Here is a 12,819-nt window from a genome sequence, read left to right as displayed (position 1 = left end):
ATCCGTTTAGGGCCACGTCAGCATCCCACGCAGCTTTCCAGTTCAGCTCGACTTAAATGACGGACAGGATTGACGTGCTGAGCTGGAAAATTCTTTTGAAAATTTCTCACGAGTGACGCCCTAGCTGGGGAGGGCGGAGGAGGAGCGAGCATGCGCGGATTCGCCAGTAACAGGAGGGCTCTCAGGGTTGCCGTTCCCAGGCAGGACACAAACATCTCGGATTTCCTGTAAGTTCTTCCTGGAGAGAGGCTAGATCGAGAGAGATTCGTCGAGTTCTTCGGGTTTCTCTAAGTCTTGGATTTGCTGCGCTAGAACCGCGAGTGGCACATTTCAAGATGGGGACATTCTCCTCAACCGGGATGGTTTGCGAGTTGTCACTCAGGAGCCCACGACCAGCGTAAGCCACACTTGAAACAAAAGAGAAAAATCGAGCTAAAGCTTGCAATGAACCCTCCTCTTCTTTTTATTTTTTTCCTTTCGGTTTTTCTGCTGTAACCACAGCCTGTGGATGGCCAAATTGCTCTCACAGACTTGGAAGCTGTCAAGGTGATTGGAAAAGGCAGCAGTGGAGTTGTGCAGCTTGTTCGTCACAAATGGACTGGACAAGTCTTCGCACTAAAGGTACTCGCGAGTCCTTTTAGGAGTTCTTTGCTCATAGTTTTTGAAGTTTCAGGCGATCCAAATGAACATCCAAGAGACTATGCGAAAACAAATCGTTCAGGAGATTAAGATCAACCAGTCCTCGCAATGCCCCTACGTTGTAGTTTGCTACGAGGCCTTCTACAACAACGGAGTCATTTCCATTGTTTTCGAGTACATGGACGGAGGCTCGCTTCTGGATGTGATCAAAGAAGTGAATGCTCTTCCCGAGCCGTATTTGGCAGCCATTTGCAAGCAGGTAACTCGAAACACTTTGATCTCCGAGCTTCAAACTTTTCTCTTTTTTTGTTTCAGGTGCTCAAGGGTCTGGTGTATTTGCACCTTGACCGTCGTATCATCCACAGGGATATCAAGCCATCAAACCTTCTCGTGAATCACAAAGGCGAGGTGAAGATCACAGACTTCGGTGTAAGTGCCGTCTTGGCAAACTCCATGGGACAACGAGACACTTTCGTTGGAACATACACCTACATGTCGGTAAGTTTCAAGTTTTCTTTCTTTGTTTCTCGAGAGACAGAAACTCATCGCTTGAATCTTCGAGCAGCCTGAGAGGATCAGTGGGGGCGCTTATGGCTTCGAGAGCGATATCTGGAGCTTGGGCTTGACGCTGCTCGAATGCGCGACTGGACGGTTCCCATACTTGCCTCCGGGCCAGGAGAATGGATACTTGAACTTCTACGAGCTGCTCGAGACGATTGTGGAGCAACCAGCACCCGTTGCGTCGCCAGAGATGTTCTCGGCCGAGTTTTGCTCGCTCATATCTGCGTGGTATGTCTTGAAAAACCTCCATTATTTTTTTCCAGTTGGATGTTTTGGAGCTTAGATTCTCTTCGATGAATTTTCGCAGCATCCAGAAGGAACCGAAGGATCGAATGACCGCTGCCGAGTTGCTGGTGAAAATTTTCTAATCGCTCTTCTCGAGATCTAACATTTTATTCTGGTGGTTTGTAGAAGCATCCGTTCATCCAAAAATACGAGAACGAGGACATCAACTTGGCTGTGCTGGTTCCCAGGCTGCCGCCCGGTGCTTAAATGTCGGCGTTACAAAAAAGAGTATAAAAGTATTTGTATTATTATTATTCCACCTCAGCGAATAATGAGCTGACATGGCGCCCAGGTGGCCTCCACGCGACTTCCCCTGACAGCATGTCATAGGCCCGCTAGAAACATCTGGCTTGCATTGGTCACCTTCGTTTCTTCATTTGTTGTTCGTGGCCCTTGTAGGGTTTCCACTGGTGCCTGGGACGCCCGGAGCGGCGGGATCGATGCGCTCCCCCAGCGCTTGCGAGTGAATCGGCTCTGGCCGGGTGCTAGAGATCGCGCGCCACGCTCTCACAGCCGGGATTGGGGTTTGGGAATTTCGGCTCTCGCGTCTGTCACGGGCGCTATTTCCATGGATCCAGCGTGAAATCTCCGGCGCCGGGCACCGCATTCTTCCAATGCACGTCCATCGGTGAGAGAAATCCTCCCCTCTCTGGTATTTGTCAGTTATATTTTCGTTGGATTTGCCACTTCCAGGTCTTGATTCGCGGCGAGCGAGCGAGCGAGCGACGGTGATGCAAAGGATGCGGCAAAATTCCATGTCGGGGCGATGGAGGAGCGCCGAGGAAGCTCAGGCGGACCGGAGAGCCTTAGCTACCAGGTTGGGGCTTTCAGAATTCTCGTCCTTGGCAGGCTCGCGCTCCAATCCAGACGGTGCTTTCGACACGGACATACCGGGTCTGTCGTTACTCCCGGCCCCTCCAAGCATGGATCATCTACCATTTAATAGTGGGTCGGGAAGATCATCCTTCGCCACTGGCACACGGATAGGAGGGGGATGCGTCAGCCATAGCCGGGGTGGTCCTCGAGGGGCGAGCCAAGTAATCCACCGGAGTAGTGGGAATTTGGAGATGTCGGCATCGGGACCCTGTGGTGTTACGGATGGAGATATCGACATCTTCCACGACTGTATGAACTTGGAAGAGAACGTCACCTTCTCCAACATGTTTGACGATCTCGACTTGGAGGGATCGGAGGTTGGTCCGGGCAGGGATGAGGCAGCATCGTCGGGGGCATTTGCTCAGCCGGATGCGGTCACCGCTACCATGCAGATGGGAGCTCCAAGTTACAATCCGGCCACCGTAACAGGTAATAGTTCTTCTAGAGGTTCCTCGTGCAAACGAAAGAGTTGCAACATCCCGTCGGCTTCTGGCTTCCAGGACGGCTTGAGCATGAGGCACATCCAGGATGGTGTTGGGGCTGGTCACCAGGGTGTGGATCTCTCGCAGAGGCCAGCGTTTATGCTACCTCCTCCATCAGGTGGTGCATCTTCGTCGAGGTCTGCAGCACTCATGGAAGGCCCCCGGCCTCAGAAAACAAGGCTCTCATCCGATGCTCTGGACTCGACTCTGGGGGCCTCGCTGTTCACGAGTTCCAGGATGCCAGATTTTGCGGGGCTCAGTGGCACGAGTGGCAACGCTGGCAGCATCAGCATGCACCCCTCACAAGTGTATCCAAGAGCTGTTCGGAGGACTTTTCCTCCTGGCCCTGACTCGTTTCGTATCAGGAGGAATGCGCTGCTCGACTACTCGCCGGGTCCAGATGGAGCTCCAAGTCACGGTCATCTGACATTTTCGGGTGGATCTAACCCACGGGATCCCGGTGCCGCGATGGCTTTCTCGGGAGGTAGCAGAGCAGCAAGGCTTCACGGTGGAAGTTCTAGCATTGGTGGACAGGGTCTGTCGAGAAGGATTGCCAGAGTGAGCTCCGGCAGAAGCATGACTGCCAGTGCTTCTCCAAGGGAACAGACGGAGAGCAGGATCAGAAGTGTCAGCATGGCATGCTTAGAGAATGGTACGTTCACAACTGGGAGCAACCGTGGTCCTGCCATTCGACGTGGAGTTGCAAACTATCTGCCTACACTGGGCGCACGGCACCCTCCTATAAGTGATGCAAGGCAGTTGCACGGTTACAATGGGCGTGCGACGTTTTTCACTCACGGACGAACCATGTCTCCACCACAGGTTCCGAGTTCGCTCATGGAAGCACCAGAAATGAGACCGCCACCTCCGTTTGAAGGCTCACAGACATTTAGACACCCAGCGTTAGCCGTGGGAAGAAGGGAACTTTCGGCTCTCAGTGAAGGCTTCATGGCTATACCGTCACAGGAGCTCGAGTGGGATCACCATCGTCCCCGCCTAATGGCCGGGGGATTAGCTGAGGTTCGTTCGCGACTTCCTTACTTTTGATGATTCCTTCTCTCTTTTTTTCTTTTCCAGATATTGCAAGCGTTGGAGCGCGTAGAAAGGGACGAAGATCTTACACGCGAGGTCCGTGCTTACAAGTTTTGGAGCATTTTTTGTTTAGCTAACGAGATTATATTGTGCAGCAATTGATAATGCTGGAAGCTACGACTTTCCTGTTTGGGGGCATTGGCCTCCACGACGACCACAGTGACTGGAGGCTGGATATTGACAACATGTCATATGAGGTAACTGTTTTAAACATGGAGGCATTTAGCATTGTGCTGTTACAGGAACTACTCGCTCTGGGCGATCGAATTGGAACCGTCTCGACTGGTTTATCCGAGGACACGATAGTCCAGCAGCTGAAGAGAACGAAGTATGCGGCTGCTTTAGCTCGGAGCTCGGAGGACAGTGATGTTAAGTGCTGTGTTTGTCAGGTACTTTCCCTTTTTGTTTTTGCGATTTTTGATCTTGCCTCGCTTGATCTACCAGGAAGAATTCGAGGAAGGAGTCGAATTGGGGACTATCAATTGCGGGCACAACTATCATATGGACTGCATCCGCCAGTGGCTAGTTCGGAAGAACTCGTGTCCAATCTGCAAAGCCACGGCGCTTCCTCAAATCTCGGAACCTGGAAGCCCAAAGTTACAGGAATCTTCTTCGTAAGACTAGAAAGGTCAGCCTTCATATTTGGATTTGAGCGCATCAGCGCCATAGGAAGAAAGAAAGGTCCCTTACACATTTGCTACTTCGATCGATGATCATATGATAAGAAACAAGGATAAAGAGAAAAAGAAAAACAACAGGTTTCAGCTCACTGTAGCTGGGTCAAAATGGTGCAATCGAACGTAACCATCTTTACCATCGCTAGAAAAACTGCGAAATAAAGAGTAAAATTAAGCAAAAAAAAGAAGAAAACGCATTACCATTTCTGGCTCAAAACTTCCATCTCACTGTAACTTGTAGTAATCCGGGTCAAAATGGTGCAATCGAACGTAACCATCTTCACCACCGCTAGAAAAACTGCAAAATAAAGAGTAAAATCAAGCAAAACAAGGTGAAAAAGGAGATTACCTTCTTCCATCCGGGTTAAATGCGAGCGCGTTGATGGGACCGAAATGCCCTCTCACACCACCGATCTCGTCGCAAAAGATCTACGAAGAGAAGAGAACTAAACTTTAGAAAACCACTTGGGAGTGTTTACCTTGTGGAAGAACTTGGCCTCGAATTTTCCGGCTCGTCGGTCACTGGTTGTCACTTGGGATGCTTCTTGTCCACCTCCAACGACAACCTTTCGTAAATTTATCAGCGGTCATGGAAAAGTAGAAGCTCTGCTCGCACTTACATGGTTCATGAGCGGAGAAATGGCGACAGCGTTCACTGGCCTCTCAGTGGAATAAGTCTTGAGCAAAGTGAGAGTCCTGGTATCCCATAGCTGCACAAAACAAAGTGAGCTCTTTGAGGAGAGCACTGGGTGACTACCTTCGCGGTTTTGTCTTGAGAGCCAGTTATGAAATGGGAGCCATCCGCAGAGAGCGAGAGTGAAGTGATGGCACGAGAATGTCCATTCTCCTTGTCGGTTTTCTTGATCACCTCGCCAGTCTAGAAAGGAAAACGAAGAGGAACAAAGGTGCTTGAGTTACAGAGCTTCCATACCTCCACATCCCAGATACGTATCACTGTGTCCTCTCCAGCGCTGATGATCGTCTTGTTCAAAGGCCCCCACACGACTCTGTTGATTCGCCCGGTTGGCCCCGTGAAAGTTTTTATGGATCCCTCTGAGAAGAGCTATAAGTTATGGAAGCAAAACAAAGAACGACGGAGAAAACGAAAGGAAAACACTTACGCTGCAAGCCACTCGACTCTACGCTCTTGATGTGAATGGCCGACACAGACTCCATGAAGGGATCCGTGCTGATCACCGCGAGCTTGTCTCCCTCGGCAAAATCCACAGCCCTGGCAGGTGATACGAAATTAAAGGTGTGAAGCTGAGTCCCAGTTTCCACGTCCCAGAGCTTGACACTCTGGTCGGCGGAGCCAGTGATCAACCGAGTCGAATGCCCTGTTCCCAAAATTACGATTTTATCCCTCCAAATTCTGGATCACTTACTTGAGACATCGCAACACCACACAGCTCCATTGTGGCCTCTGTAAGTCCCAAGCCGCTCACCATTGTGGCCGTACCACACAGTGGGATTGTGATCCTTGGCGCACGAGAAGAGCAGATCCCCGTCCCTGTTATACTTGAGGAACGTGAGCGGGCGCTCGTGGCCCTTCATGAGAATCGGCCTCATCTTAGCGAGCGCGCAGAAACCCTAGAACGCGGCTCGCTAGAACCCTAAACTTACTACACTTTATTAGCAAACCTAGCCATAAACCCTTAAAACAGAGCAAAGCTTTGTTAGGGCTAGGAGAATTTGCAGCTCTGGCGGAGGATGTGTAGCGATCGATCCACGAATCCGAAGCGCGTTTGCGCGAGGTCGAAGTAGAGGAGATTGTCGAACTGGTGGAACAGGCCGATGGAGGATGTGGCGGGTGGATCGCCGGCGCTTTGGATTGCGAGGCAGCCGATTGCGTTGCCGCGGAAGAATTCGATGACCCTGCTACCCACCAGGTTCCAGGGTATGTTGTTCCGGAAGATGAGCTGGATCGCAGGGAAAACAGGGCCGAGCCGGTTGAAATTCATGCCGCTCGCGTTGAAGCAAAGATCGAAGGGAAGATTTCGGGCAGGGACGATCGAAATGTTGAACGCCGTGGCGTATTTCTTGAAGGATTGCGCGATGGCGGCATAGACCGGGGTCGGGAATTTCGTGTACCTGTTCGTGGAGCTCAGGGTGAGGCCTCCAATGCCGGTCTTTGGGTTTATGGAGAACAGGGATGGGTCTAGCTTGAGATCCGAGAAGTCGGTCTGGATCGTCCGGAGATCGAGGTAGTAGCGTGATGGAAACACGGGATTGCTGACGAATGGGACGAACGAGACTAAGCTCGAGATGTTGATCCCGCCGATGATGATACTGGAGTCATCTCCGACGAACAGCGAAGATGGCGAGTCGGGAGAAAGGCACAGGGCGAATTTTCGAGGGACTGAGAAGGAGGAGGCGATCTGGAGCGGAAGAGCAAAGCTGTTCTTGCTCAAAGCTGCGACGCCCACAGATTTTCCGGCGGCGCAGCCGAAGATGGCGGTACCTTTGGCACCGCCAGGAGCCGTGAAGCCAGTCAGCGTCTCTTGGAACGCAGGAACGGATGTTTTCGGCGATATCGGCAGCAAGCACTTGTTTTTGGAGCAGTGGCCGGAGCATGCATTCGAAGAACAGGGAAGCGGGGAGAATGTAGATGACTTGCCTGGTTCGAAGGAAGAGTTCTTGCCGCAAGGGAGCCAGGATGTTTCGGCATTTAGATCGACTGCTAGCAGCTGCTTTTGCGGAGGGGTGCCAACGCTCAATGAGAGTCGAGTTCCACCGGGATTGAGTCGTGCTACGATGGTGGCTCCTGAGCTTACCGAGATCAACGAGAGAAGCAGGAAGAGATGAACGAGCGCCATCAGCCAAGCAGCTCTCTGGGGATTTCGCTATCTCTCTCAGGAAATGCCAGAGGTATGGATAACGCCCTCACTTCTTTAATGGTTTTCCATCTTTGCTAATTATAAATGGTGTAGGTTATGGCTGACAGCGTGGGGGCACTGGTAATATTGACAGAGAAAAGGAAGGAACAGGGACCGGGCTTGCTGCAATGGGTGTTACGAAACTATCAGCTATGGCTCCATCAATTTGGAATTGTTATCCTTTACATTCGACCACCAATTCGCTCCATCAAAAGCGGCAGTAAGAAATCTTATTCCAGCTACTTAATCGCAATGTTTTTCCAGTTGGAGAAGTCCCGCTTGCAATGGCCAACCAAGAATTGGTGAAGTCGGCTCGTGAGGAAGAGCGCCGGCGGCTTCAAGAAACTGTGAAAAAGCTTGAGCATATTTGCCTCGAGAATAAGGTGAGAAATGCTGGCGAATGCTTAATTTAGCTGATTTTCTACTTTTTATTTTTTGATTTCCAGGTTCGAGTAAAAATCGTATCCATTGTGAGCTCTGAGGGCTCTTTAGGCAAGGTTATCGTCCAGCATGCTGTCCAGCTTCAGGCCCGAGCATTGTTTATGATCGGACCCTCACAGAAGGGATTGAAATGGTACGCGATGTAGTTTTCGTAATGGTTTCTCTTATTGTTTTGTTTGTAGGAAGTTTTCCCGGCATTTTAGTACTTCAGGTTACGTTAAAAAGAACGTACCTCGCTGGTGCGCAGTGCACATTGTTTCACACTTCGGTAAGTTCTTGGTTATTTTCGTGTTGAATTCTTTAAAAATTGTGAGGAGTTTCAGGCGATACTGACGACAGTAGCAGCTGCAGTCCTCGCCTTAGCAAATCATCCTCACAAAGCAGCTTGTTTTCGATTAACCATTCCAAGCCTCTGGTTTGTTCTATAACTATTTTCACCATATACTAATATATTGTTCTACCTCTGGCCCAGGATGACGAACCTCAAGAAGACGACACAATTGTCGGTCTGGAGGACTGGCTAGACGGCAAGAGTGCAAACATTCTACGCTGGCGAGACATCACACAAATCGCCCTGGAGATCTCCAGTGCCGTGGCATCAAGCGCGTTAGAGCACGACGAGGTGACAGCGAGTAGCATTCTTCTCCGAGGTAAACATCTCCACAAGGTTCTAGCTTACGAGGGACACGAGATAGTCCAGCCCCTGGAGAAGACATCGAGGAACATATCCTCGTTTGAATTGCTCCTCCTCCAGCTGCTGGCGAGGCGGCCATCGCCGAGCAGCTTGGCCGAGAGGTTCCAGGACGCGCTGCGGCAGGACAAGCTGGAAGCTTTGCTCGATCCGGCCGCCGGCTGGCCGCTCAAAACCGCCAAAGAGATCGCGGTCCTGGCTCTCGAGTGCCGGAGGGCCGCCAAGGGCGATTCGAAGATCGAGGAGCTGCGAGCGCTACTGACGAGATCGCTCGGTGGTGACGAAGAGGAAGACGACGAAGAAACAGTGATGAAGCTAGACTTGGATTTCTTCCAGCGCACGACGAGATTTTCGCGCAGCGAAGATGGTTTGTACGTAGACATGGATTTCAAGCTCGAAAAGTAAAAATGAAGAAAAGAAGAAACCATCCTTTTTATCATGTCTTGCTGCTAGAGATTTGCTGGAAGCTATCGAATCTTGGAATTAAATTTCTAGTGTATTTTATTAGGCCTAGATACTTGTCACTCATGCAAGCACTTGGATTTAGTTGACCACGAAAAACCACTAAGGCAAAATCGAGGGCGCAAAGGAAGCGGTCAGTGCGTGCCTTTGGTGGCCCACAGGAAGATAGAACACTACTTTTCAAGGAACGAATTTGGGGCGTGGCTCGATCGCTGGCTGGGGAGAAACTCGCTGAATCACATCGATCGATCCAAAGGATTCCTGGACTCCCCCAGCAGCCAAAAGAATTCATCCGTCCACAGGTTTGGGTGTTTGATCGGCCGGGAGAATCACTCCATGGGCTCGAGAATTGGGTCGTGGATCGTGGCGCCGCGGCGTGATTCCAACACCGCGGCCCGGGATTCGAGCGAATCGGGTGATCGCGGTCGCAAATGCAGGGGCGATTAGAGGTTTGATTCTTGCCAGGGGATCTTCGAGAGAAGGGGAAGTGTGGGTTTCTGGAGGCCTGGCTTCCAGTGCTAATGGGTGCTCTTGGCTGCTCTGCAAGTGCTGGGCGATTAGTGAGGACGAAGAGGAGGACGAGCTCATGGCCGAGACTATGGCGACGGATCCTTGCGCCTCGCCAAAGATCCTAATCAATGGCTGCAGCCCCCCTCTCAAGAGCTGCATGAAGCAAGCACAGCAAAATCACGGGCTACAGGAGCCTCTTCTTGGCGGAGAACACGAAAGTCGCCGCGATTCTTCCGAGGGGCGCTGTGGATTGGGAGAAGAACAGGAAGATCGAGAGCCTGGTAGCGCGGAGGATAACGGAGAAGCTAAGGTAGAAGTAAGAGACGATATGGATGAAGAACAGGAAGAACAGCGCGAGAACAAGGAAGAACACTGCAAGAACAAGAAGAACGTCCAATGGAGCGAAGAGATCGCGGTGGTTAGAGAATACGAAGAGAGGTACGTCCATCAGATCCAGCCACTGTAGAAAAAAGACGATTTTTTCTTCGTGGACACTAGAGTTTCTTACGATGGATTTTTGTGGTTCTCGCAGCGATCGAGAGGACGATGGTTGTGTTCGCGGCAGAGAATGCAAATGCGCGATACAATGAAGGAGAGGAGAAAAGAAATTCTTGCCTTTAGCTTGTACAGTGTAAATTTGAGAAGATGGAAGTTCTTAAGCATTGTTGATGGTGTATATAAATTTTTAGGTCCACTGGGAGGGAGGGAATGGCGTCGAGGCGCCAAGAGCAGCGCGATCGATCGGCGGCCTCTCCCTCGGCGGCAGCGGTAGGCCACATTGATTTGCTGCGTGAATCCATCGATTTGATCATTCCATCCAGTCTCCAAGGGCTTCTTCTTCCGCGATCGCGACCGCGACCGCGCCATCGTCGCTGAGAGCTAGATCATCGACCGCATCATCCTCCAGGTCGCCGGCATTCGATTTTCGTGGCATGAGAGATTCTGCTCGCGAAATCAGCTCGCGCGGGTGAGATCCCGGTGTTGTTTCTCCTCCTTTGCAGTTCTTCTAAAAGATTTTCGCTTATTTTCAGGCAAAGATTGCCTGCCAGGAAGGGAGAAACCGGATCGATCGCAAAGCTTCCACAGGACCTTCTTTGCAAGTGTTTCTTAAAGCTCGATTCAATCTTCCAGATCATAAACTGCGCATTGGTTTGTAAGGCCTGGAGGGATGCTTGTTCGCTCGATGTGGTAAGAAGCTTCTCTTTTTTTTTTCCAGGCTAGCTTTAGACTTTGTTTCGGTGATCAGATGTGGAGGAGTATGTATTTAAGGTGGCACGGTGATTATAGACTCGACATCTCTCGGCAGCAATCTCCTTTTCCACCATCTGGATTTGGGACCTGGCGAGAGAGCTTCATCAGAGATTTTCCTCGAGGAGTTAGCTGTTCTGAGCGTTTGTGATTGGTTTCACTAATGGTTTTGCTTGTTTCCAGCGAGTGAGGCTACTTGAGAGGACTATCAAACAATCCTTGGACGCTGGATTTCTTCAACCTCTGGACGAAGTCCCGCACGGTACGATGCATTTGTCATGTTCTCGCTTTTCTCATCGTATTGGTGCTGTCTACAGTCTTAAACTTTACGCCTGGAAAGAGTATCCAAACGCTAGCGCAAGAACTTCAGCTCACTTTTTATTTGCGAATCAACAACGGGCAACGAATTCGATTGACAAGTGAGTCCCTTTCTTTCATTGTTCTTTTTTTTTTTTTGGCCTTGCCGCTTATCGTTTCTTTCTCCGGTTGGGCTCTTGTTTCCAGGAAAGCAGGCTGTCTTGTTCCCAGCTTCCACTGTCCTTCATTGTCCATTCAAATATTTGAAACGTGGGATGAAGCTCTTCTCCCTTGCTTCGTTAGAGGTGCACATATCTTTGGAAATTGTTTTTTTTTTTTTTGTTTTTTTTTTTGGTTCTCCTAACGACGCTCAGGTTATCGTTTCGAGTGACAAGCTTTCTCAATGTTGTCAAGTGGCTGCTATTGTATCCACACTGTGGCTTTGGCCGTGCTGCACTTCTGTTCGTTGTTCCTTGACAGCACTAATTTTATAGATGACAAAGAAGCCATCGCTTTGGGAAAGTGATTATTCTGCACCACCACTTAGGCTTGCAATGCTTTCTTCTAAAGATGTCGCTGGTGCAATGAATCTTACTGTGGGAACATTATTTGAGCAGGACAATACCGATGGAAATGAAGAGGTAAAGCGATTGTTCCCCTCTATTCATGATTAAGATTGTTCTAACAGGTACTATTTATCAAAGTTGGAATACATTTGGCACAAGTCATTTTCAAACTCTTCAAGTTCCGGCTTGAAACCCAGCGAATGCGACCAAATCCAGAGCCTTCAATCAATTTTGGTAACGTCGTTGGGAACTTTGCGAAATGACTGATTCTTTGATTGCAAGGTTATCACGTCAGCGTACAATTGCACACTTTCGATCATCTCATTTGGACACGAAACTTCCACGGGGTAAGGCACTCGTGTTGTCTGGAGGATCCTGAAATCGTTCGAATCACCCGCTCGCAGGTTTTGTGGGATGAGCGCGAATCGATGGCACGGGAAAATGTCGTTCTACCGCTCATCTCATCAGTTGAGTGGAACTTTCTCTCTTTTCTTTCTCATGATATTGAGATTCTAATATGAGTGGTATCCAGTTCGAGGTAGTGCCAAAGAAACTGAGCTTGCCATGGCGTAGTGAAGCCTTTTCTGGAACACTTGAACACTCGGCTATGGCGGTCATAACTTCGTGGGACGTAAGAAGGGAAGCCTTCTGGCAAATTGTCAAGACGTTACACCTCAAGCTGGTCTCGGTTCCCTCCGTGGAGGTACTTAAGTTCGTTCTAAGTTGCGTGTTTTTCTAAAAGTGATGCTTTGTAGTATGTGGAGCCAGGATTCGAGGGGCCACAGTTCGAGGCTACTGTGGAGGACAAATCCAAGGGATTGTCTGCCACTATCAAATGCTCATTGCCACTCGAGAATTCGGTAGAGGTGTTTGCTATCACCGATTTGAGGCTTTCACTGAGCAAGAAATTCGTGCGAGAATGGTTTGGGGTCAACATCTAGAAGCACACTTTCATCCAAGAGGAAGAACACGAAAATCTTATTGCCAGAAGGAAGGAGGAGAGGAAATCTTCTATCGACGCGAGCAGAGCCTTTCAGCTGACATCCACGTGGCAATGGCGCGTAACCGCTATTTGAAATTTTAGGGTTTATCAGCAGTGCTTATCCTAGGGTTTCT

The 12,819-nt window shown here is 50.0% G+C and overlaps 6 protein-coding genes across 9 annotated transcripts; 4 read left to right on the top strand and 2 right to left on the bottom strand.

The window, feature by feature from the left end:
* Window positions 1–77: 77 nt before the first annotated feature.
* Window positions 78–1,785, top strand: LOC9639562 (mitogen-activated protein kinase kinase 1a). Its single transcript, XM_002991402.2, has 8 exons — window positions 78–227; window positions 313–397; window positions 502–621; window positions 674–898; window positions 955–1,137; window positions 1,205–1,428; window positions 1,508–1,553; window positions 1,612–1,785. Exons 1-8 carry the CDS (start codon window positions 151–153, stop codon window positions 1,690–1,692), a joined length of 1,041 nt encoding a protein of 346 aa, XP_002991448.1. The 5' UTR covers window positions 78–150; the 3' UTR covers window positions 1,693–1,785.
* An 83-nt stretch (window positions 1,786–1,868) lies between these two features.
* LOC9639499 (E3 ubiquitin-protein ligase MBR2) lies at window positions 1,869–4,721 on the top strand. Its single transcript, XM_024665100.1, has 6 exons — window positions 1,869–2,113; window positions 2,179–3,863; window positions 3,921–3,971; window positions 4,031–4,132; window positions 4,178–4,324; window positions 4,380–4,721. Exons 2-6 carry the CDS (start codon window positions 2,217–2,219, stop codon window positions 4,551–4,553), a joined length of 2,121 nt encoding a protein of 706 aa, XP_024520868.1. The 5' UTR covers window positions 1,869–2,113; window positions 2,179–2,216; the 3' UTR covers window positions 4,554–4,721.
* LOC9639561 (eukaryotic translation initiation factor 3 subunit I) lies at window positions 4,604–6,229 on the bottom strand. The gene is made up of 9 exons (XM_002991337.2): window positions 5,998–6,229; window positions 5,734–5,949; window positions 5,544–5,665; window positions 5,370–5,489; window positions 5,233–5,322; window positions 5,092–5,178; window positions 4,962–5,041; window positions 4,814–4,910; window positions 4,604–4,763 (listed from the first exon to the last, which is right to left on the bottom strand). Exons 1-8 carry the CDS (start codon window positions 6,179–6,181, stop codon window positions 4,838–4,840), a joined length of 972 nt encoding a protein of 323 aa, XP_002991383.1. The 5' UTR covers window positions 6,182–6,229; the 3' UTR covers window positions 4,604–4,763; window positions 4,814–4,837.
* On the bottom strand, window positions 6,221–7,441 carry LOC112342779 (aspartic proteinase nepenthesin-1-like). Its single transcript, XM_024665103.1, has one exon. The coding sequence runs from the start codon at window positions 7,426–7,428 to the stop codon at window positions 6,295–6,297; it is 1,134 nt and encodes a 377-aa protein (XP_024520871.1). The 5' UTR covers window positions 7,429–7,441; the 3' UTR covers window positions 6,221–6,294.
* LOC112342778 lies at window positions 7,377–9,059 on the top strand. Its single transcript, XM_024665102.1, has 7 exons — window positions 7,377–7,480; window positions 7,543–7,708; window positions 7,753–7,871; window positions 7,935–8,062; window positions 8,112–8,197; window positions 8,253–8,344; window positions 8,402–9,059. The coding sequence occupies exons 1-7, from the start codon at window positions 7,472–7,474 to the stop codon at window positions 9,023–9,025; spliced, it is 1,224 nt and encodes a 407-aa protein (XP_024520870.1). The 5' UTR covers window positions 7,377–7,471; the 3' UTR covers window positions 9,026–9,059.
* A 725-nt stretch (window positions 9,060–9,784) lies between these two features.
* Window positions 9,785–12,799, top strand: LOC9639560. 4 transcript variants are annotated; one of them, XM_024665131.1, is made up of 16 exons: window positions 9,785–10,030; window positions 10,125–10,216; window positions 10,282–10,360; window positions 10,414–10,559; window positions 10,624–10,780; window positions 10,839–10,967; window positions 11,024–11,102; window positions 11,158–11,259; window positions 11,345–11,442; window positions 11,512–11,562; window positions 11,632–11,778; window positions 11,826–11,937; window positions 11,986–12,050; window positions 12,108–12,170; window positions 12,236–12,406; window positions 12,459–12,799. In XM_024665131.1, exons 2-16 carry the CDS (start codon window positions 10,161–10,163, stop codon window positions 12,642–12,644), a joined length of 1,641 nt encoding a protein of 546 aa, XP_024520899.1. In that variant the 5' UTR covers window positions 9,785–10,030; window positions 10,125–10,160; the 3' UTR covers window positions 12,645–12,799. The 4 variants fall into 4 exon arrangements, with proteins under 4 accessions (XP_024520899.1, XP_024520898.1, XP_024520900.1 ...); XM_024665130.1 differs by having other exon boundaries at window positions 11,345–11,562; XM_024665132.1 differs by having other exon boundaries at window positions 10,125–10,223; window positions 11,345–11,562.
* Window positions 12,800–12,819: the final 20 nt, after the last annotated feature.

Source organism: Selaginella moellendorffii, unplaced genomic scaffold (assembly GCF_000143415.4).
Source record: "Selaginella moellendorffii unplaced genomic scaffold, v1.0 SELMOscaffold_119, whole genome shotgun sequence".
NCBI classification, from domain to species: Eukaryota; Viridiplantae; Streptophyta; class Lycopodiopsida; order Selaginellales; family Selaginellaceae; genus Selaginella; species Selaginella moellendorffii.
The sequence above is the reverse complement of the archived record's forward strand: the minus strand, read 5'-3'. Positions and strand labels throughout refer to the sequence as shown.